The sequence below is a fragment of the Maniola hyperantus genome, chromosome 1 (genome assembly GCF_902806685.2).
Source record: "Maniola hyperantus chromosome 1, iAphHyp1.2, whole genome shotgun sequence".
Lineage (NCBI taxonomy): Eukaryota > Metazoa > Arthropoda > Insecta > Lepidoptera > Nymphalidae > Maniola > Maniola hyperantus.
The window spans coordinates 15,609,868-15,616,999 of NC_048536.1; the positions used below are offsets into that span (position 1 = coordinate 15,609,868).

The window sequence follows — 7,132 nt, forward strand, 5'->3', positions numbered from 1 at the left end:
TCTTGCATCGGAGATGCTAGACGAAATAAAAAATTACTCTACGATCCTCATTCAATCATTGGTTAGGTATTCAATGCTACGTATTAATTGCCGACCAACTAGATACTAGGTAGGTAATCAAGAGAATCAACCCCATTAAGTAGTTTTAAAATGGGAACGCACCTCGCCCGTTAATAATTATTATTATTGTTGAGTTCAAGCATTCCTGCCCGCACATGACAATATGCACGCAATATGTGTCAGCCGTATGCGGCAATAAATTCATTGTGTAACGGCAAGCCGCTTTAAATTGGGCCGTCCTCCCAGAGGCGCCCCGCGCATTATCTAACCTCTATTCTGTTCAGAAACGCATCTTAACGCATTTAGTATCTTTTCTTGATGACCACTAACGCCATCTATTGAAAGATTTAGATACTTCCGATGTCAATTATTTGCGTGTGCGTAGTCCTCCGTACATAGCATGCGTATTTTTTTAGTAATAAATAATAGTTATTATGCGTGTGCGTGACGTGACAACATAAACTCGTGGCGCGGAAATGTTTAATCTATGCAAGTTAAGGTCATCACATACGCATACTTACGCATAATAATGACATATCAGGACATTGTTAAAATTATGGCCAAGAGGCGCAAATATGAAAACTCGATGGAAGCTTCATATTCGTGCCTTTTAATGTGGAGACCTTAGGGCCGTGGGGCCCGGGAGCACGAGCTCTTTTTGAGGAAATTTAGGAAAGGGTTATCGAGTCAACCGGGGACCCGAGAGCTGGCAGCTACCTACCTTGGTCAAAGAATTAGTTTAGCCATCCAAAGGGGCAATGCTGCCAGCAACTTGGTATAATTCCTCGCTACGGAGGTCTCGATGAGGTATTAGATTTAATTTAATTTATTTTAGTTTAATTTTATGTTGTTTTATTTTACTTTTAATTTAGATTTAAAATTATTAATTTACATACTTTTTGGGACACACTTATCTATTAAATTTTATATTAATTTACAAGCCTATTTAAAACATTTATTGAGGCATAATAGTTTTATTATTAAGTATTATGCGTTAAAATACTTAACCCACAGATAATTCAACTATGACCATTTCATATACCTACCTAGGTACATTAGGTAAGTTTCTTCAATTTTTGCTAAATCCCAGCCAAGAGCTGCTAAGTACCTATGTACCTACCTACTTACCGAGTAATATTATTTTTAGAATGTTTTGGTTGCAGTCTATTGTACTTTAGAGTAGCTATTATTTAGGCAGCGCACACTATAACTGAGTTATTTATTGAGGGTCTAGTTGAGTTATCAAGGATTGTGTTAATGTGTGAGTGAACACACACATCGTCACATGCATTACTCGCGGACACGGGTGAACAAAACGCAGCAACGACCATGAAAATGTTTAGGTACCGAATTCTACGCGTATGAATATTTCGAGGTCGTAGATGTTCATTCGAAAATTAATTTATGCTAATAACTTAGTTAATTTTATTATTATAGGAGTCACTTTAAAGGACAGCGGTAAACCTTGGGTACCTACCCAATATTATTGTTGTTTAGATAAAAATTATATTATTCTAATAACAACGACAGCATTAATTAAAGTAGGTATTTACCTACTTACAGCTTAGGTAAGTATTTATCTAGGTACCTAACTACTAACCTAACAAATTAATTTCTAAGCATATATATAAGATTTTTTGACATGATGTAAGACAGACAGACAGACAGACAAGAAAGTGATCCTATAAGGGTTCCATTTTCCTTTTGAGGTACGGAACCCTAAAAACTCTAGTATGTAGGTACTAGGTAGGTACCTATGTGGAAAGAAATCATAAGTCTGTGGGTCGCTAAGAATATCGCCGCCATTCGCCTTCGGAATAAAAATTGTTTAAAATGAGCTAGCTGGGTAGGTATAGGTTCTATCACGTTTCGATGCATAGGTAGCATTTAAATAAGGTAAGTAGGTAGTATTTATTTGATAATTAAGCATAATTCATATTGTTCCAAAACATTCATTTGAAAGAACTTAAAAATTGAATGTGTAAATTAAACCGAATTTATTCTATTTTTAAACAAGCTCAAAGAGGCTAGAGCCCGAAACCTTATGGATTCACAAAGCCACTTTTAAAAAAATAACAGCGACATCTGTTATGGAGTTTAGGAAATGGACACTATTATTTGAGCACTTCTTTATTGAGAGACGTGACTATAGCAATGATAATATGAGAAAGTTCAAAGATTGCATAGGGAGCCTTAGCTTTAACGAGGTATATGAAACCAATGACCCAGAGGAAGCATTCAATAAATTCCATGAACTGTTTAAACTTTTTTATGATCTATGTTTCCCCAAAATAAAAGTAAAAATATCTCTCGAGTCAAAATCTAAATGGATGACAAAGGGTATAAAGACATGTTCTAAGCGGAAAAGAGAATTATTATGGAAATATAGGAAAGCTCCTGACTCTCGTAATAAAAACAAATTTAAAACCTACTCAAAAAGACTCAAGAAAATAATTCACTTAACACAAAAAGCTCAAAATGACTACAAAATTAAAACTTCTCGCAATAAATCTAAAGCTACATGGGATATTATAAATAATAAATTTAAAAATAACCTACTAAGTCATTCAATTACTCACATAAAAAAAGACGGCAATATAATTACGTCTGCAGGTAGCATTGCACAGGCATTTAATGATCACTTTGTTACACGAAAATTAAATAAAGACTGCAATCATAAAATTAATTGGAGTCACTTGAAATCAATGTTTATGGGACCAGCAGTCCCTCAAGATATCATAACAATAATTAAATCACTAAAAAATACTACAAGTACTGGATATGATGAGATCAGTACAAAAATCATTAAAAGCGTAAATATAATTATATCACCTATTCTAACTTATATCATAAATCTATGCATTGAATCTGGAGTATTTCCTAATAAACTAAAAACATCGGTCGTTAAACCTCTATTCAAAAAAGGGGATACGCTTGACTTAGATTGCTATCGTCCAGTTTCATTAATACCGATTTTTTCAAAAATAATAGAAAAACATATTTACAAAAACTTAAACGACTACATAGAATTTAACGGGATTATCAGTGATGAGCAAGTAGGATTTAGGAAGAAGAAAACAATTAATTTGGCTATATATAATTTTGTAAAAAAAGTTATGATAGGTTTGGACAAAAAAGAATTTGTGTGTGCATTATTCATGGATTTGACAAAGGCTTTTGACTATGTTGACCATAAGGTTCTAGAAAACAAACTGTATGCTTATGGAGTGCGGGGTAATTCTTTAGCATTGATTAAGTCGTATCTTAATGAAAGATATCAAATAACGGAAATAACGCGCATAAATATGCTCAATAAGACTGAAGAGAGATATTTCTCTAGCGCAAAGAAAAATTATACCGGTGTGCCACAGGGAAGTGTATTAGGTCCCTTGCTGTTTATAACGTATATTAATGATTTCCCTACTAGCACTGATCATCAAATGGTCTTATTTGCGGACGACAGTACTGTAATTTTTACTGGTAAGAATAAAATAACACTGGAGAATGACATCAATAATGCTATAAATAATATTATTAGTTGGCTGACATCAAATAATTTGTTAATAAATCTAGACAAGACTAATATAATGACTTTCAAAAATAGACAAAGTAATCTACTCGTACCACCACTTGACATAAAATATTTAGGAACTGAAATAAAAGAAATAAGTAACACTAAGTTCTTAGGTCTTTACATTGATGATTGCGTATCTTGGGAAACCCAAATCGATAATGTGTGTCTTAAACTGAATCGTTTTTCATTTGCACTATACATGCTTTCTAAAGTGGTTAATCTAAATGCAGTTATGGTAGCATACAATTCCTACGTAACTGCAACATTACGATATGGTATAATATTTTGGGGAAATTCTGCTAACAGGGATAGAGCATTTAAATCCCAAAAAAGATGTATTAGGTCTATTTGTCACCTTCAACCGACTGATTCATGTAAGCCATATTTTCAAAAATTGAAAGTACTTCCTTGTCCATGTCTTTACATATATGAGGTTGTTGTATTCATTAGAACGAATGAAAATCTGTTTAACTTTTCTGAGAATGCCAGAAGGAACAACAAAATTTGTTTCACTCAGCACTCATCCGCGAAATTTGGAAAGAGTATAATAAATATGGCTCCTAGAATCTATAATAAATTACCAAAAGAACTCGCAGATAGATCTCTTAGTATAAGTATGTTGAAATACAAACTTAAGGAATTTCTTGTAAAAAAATGCTATTATTCCATAAACGAGTACTTTGATGATAAATTTTAAAAAAACTGTAAAATTTTTTTCTACAAAACTCAATACTATTATTTAATTATTTTTGTGACTAAATATATAATGTGAGTAATTTTATCAAGACTATGTACACGTTGTTAGGTATATCATAACATATTGCATGCTGATAGGCAGAATTTGGCTGTACTTTTTTGTTTTGCAACATCTTCACTGTTTACCCATATTCGCAATAAAGAAGTTTGTATTTGTATTTGTATTTGTATTTGTATTTTAATTCTTAGTCTGAGATTAAAATATAAAGGCATCTTTAAACATGTGCATATATAAACATCAATACACAATAGAGGGCGCTATATGTGATTGCATTTTAAGAAGTAAACTATGTCCATATCGTACCTATTTTTCAGCGGTAATTTTTAGTTTTAAAGTACTTTAATTTAATCAAAAAATACATTCAACGTGAGAAAAACAAAGAATTTCTAAGTACTACTTCGGTGTATTCCTATGTCGATGGAGAAAAATAAAAAAATTCCCTATATATTATAATACTCTTTGAGCAATAGCAATGACAACTGTCAACTTGTCAAGGTCAGCCGTCAAATTGACGTTTTCGACCAGTCACCAAACGTCAAACGGGCGCATCGCGAAGAAATAAAAAGCAATTTTATATTGCGTAAATTCAGTTCCGAGCAAAATGAATTCCGTCGCGCGAGCTGGGCATTTGGCTCCATACTTTAAAGCCACCGCGCCTGTCGTTTCCAATGGACTGAAACCCCTCGTTGTGGCTCTAACTCCTGCGGACAAACTGGTGTCGCAGCCGCTTCCGAAGACTTCCACAGCGCAGGCATTACATGGAGCCTTGCCTGTCCAGAACTTGAAGGTCAAACATGGACCTCGTAGTGAGTACAAGAAATATCCTTTTAAAGAATAGTTAGGATGAAAAACCTATGTTACATAACACATTTCTGTCAATTTCAGTGGTTCAAGTGCGTTTCGCTCACACCGATATAGCGTATCCTGATTTCTCTGCGTACCGTCGCAAGGAGACACAGGACCCTACGTCTAAAGCTGCAGAGAATGTTGATGGACGCCAATCGTTCACCTACCTTATTGCTGGAGGTTAGTTTTGTCTGCAGTTTTTCCTTATGCAATGTAATGCAACAGATGTGATGGTGGATTTAGAGTTTATGTGCTTCAAATGTGATATTAGTCAGTCTTATGGATTGAAGCTGTTCTTTTACAAAATACACGAATCAGCAAAAGTCACACAGAAAGTAATAATCGTTGGATATTATCATTTATGCTGATATTCATGTTTCTATCTACTATGTATTTTTCAATGAAATCATAATATGATTTGCATGGCATATAGATGAAATCAGTATAATAAGATCCAAGGAACTACAATTATTAGGTTGCAAAAGCCATTAGTAGTAAAAACAGATTATTAGTTAAAATAATACTTAAGATTCTATCAATCTATCAATCATCATTTGGAAAATAAAAAAATTTAAACAACCAGTAAATGTAGCTGTGATAGGTTAGGACGTCCGCCTTTTAATTAGTGGTCGGGGGTTCAATCCCAGGCATGCACCTCTATCTTTTCAGAGCTATGTTTGTTTTAGGTTATTAAATATCACTTGCTTTAATGGTGAAGTAAAACATCGTGGGGAAACCTGCATGGCTGAGAGTACGGTATTTGACAACTAGTCGAATCAGTAACTTTTTATCAAACATCAAAACGCACGCTTAGTATGCGAGATTCTATGAAATACCGGTGTGTGACGTCACAATCATTTGACGAGCTTTTTTGTAGTTTAATCGATAATTTAAAACTTTAATTACACTTAAAACCAACAAAGGCCGTGGATTTTACGTATTTTGGAAGATATTACTATATATATAGAGCTAGAGATAGACTATTTAATAATCACTGAGAAATAATTTATTTTTGATGTAGTCAAATACCCAGTTCCATGATGTTCTCATAGATGTGTGAAGTGTGGCCAAAACCCTTCTCACTGTGAGAAGAGACCCATGCTCTGTAGTGAGCCAGCGGTTGATCATGATAATTGCCCAATAAAACTGACTGGGGTTTGATAATTTTTTTTTATACAAATTCCAGCGGGCAGTGTTGCCGGTGCTTATGCAGCCAAGTCTGTCGTCACACACTTTGTCTCGTCCATGTCAGCGGCCGCTGATGTGCTTGCATTAGCCAAAATTGAAATCAAACTGGCTGAGATCCCTGAAGGAAAGTCTGTTACTTTCAAGTGGCGTGGTAAGCCACTCTTCATTCGTCACAGGTAACTACAGTACACAGCCGAAAGTAATGTACATCAGCCTTTAGAATGACATTTCAGCATTTATTAAGACAATCTTAGTCAGGTTTTAGTTTTCAACTTATCTTGTTACAATATAACTTAATTCTTTTCAGAACGGCCAGCGAGATAGCCATAGAGAAAGGGGTAGCAGTCGACCAGCTCCGCGACCCCCAACACGACGACGTCCGCACCCAAGACCCCAAGTGGTTAGTCGTTATCGGAGTATGCACACATCTGGGCTGCGTGCCAGTCGCCAACTCTGGCGACTTCGGAGGCTACTACTGTCCCTGCCACGGATCCCATTACGATGCTTCCGGAAGAATCCGCAAAGGCCCGGCCCCACTTAACCTTGAAGTCCCACCATACTCATTTCTTGAAGACGGTCTCCTAGTTGTAGGCTAAACGAAACGCTAATTATTTATTAGAAAATTTATTTATCGCTAAGAATAATATGTAACAACAGCATTAGGACATCAAACCAATACCAATAAATGTGATTTTAATTATTAACTA

The 7,132-nt window shown here is 34.9% G+C and overlaps 1 protein-coding gene across 1 annotated transcript; it reads left to right on the forward strand.

Moving 5' to 3' along the window:
- The first annotated feature begins 4,902 nt into the window (after nt 1-4,902).
- Nucleotides 4,903-7,132, forward strand: RFeSP (Rieske iron-sulfur protein). The gene is made up of 4 exons (XM_034971666.2): nt 4,903-5,197; nt 5,277-5,417; nt 6,424-6,601; nt 6,733-7,132. The coding sequence occupies exons 1-4, from the start codon at nt 4,993-4,995 to the stop codon at nt 7,019-7,021; spliced, it is 813 nt and encodes a 270-aa protein (XP_034827557.1). The 5' UTR covers nt 4,903-4,992; the 3' UTR covers nt 7,022-7,132.

Bases quoted from the DNA above. Each gene is read 5' to 3' on its own strand.
- RFeSP (XM_034971666.2), top strand. From the start codon at position 4,993: ATGAATTCCGTCGCGCGAGCTGGGCATTTGGCTCCATACTTTAAAGCC. The intron at 5,198-5,276 runs GTGAGTACAAGA...TGTCAATTTCAG, and splicing joins GGTCAAACATGGACCTCGTA to TGGTTCAAGTGCGTTTCGCT. The intron at 5,418-6,423 runs GTTAGTTTTGTC...TACAAATTCCAG, and splicing joins CACCTACCTTATTGCTGGAG to CGGGCAGTGTTGCCGGTGCT.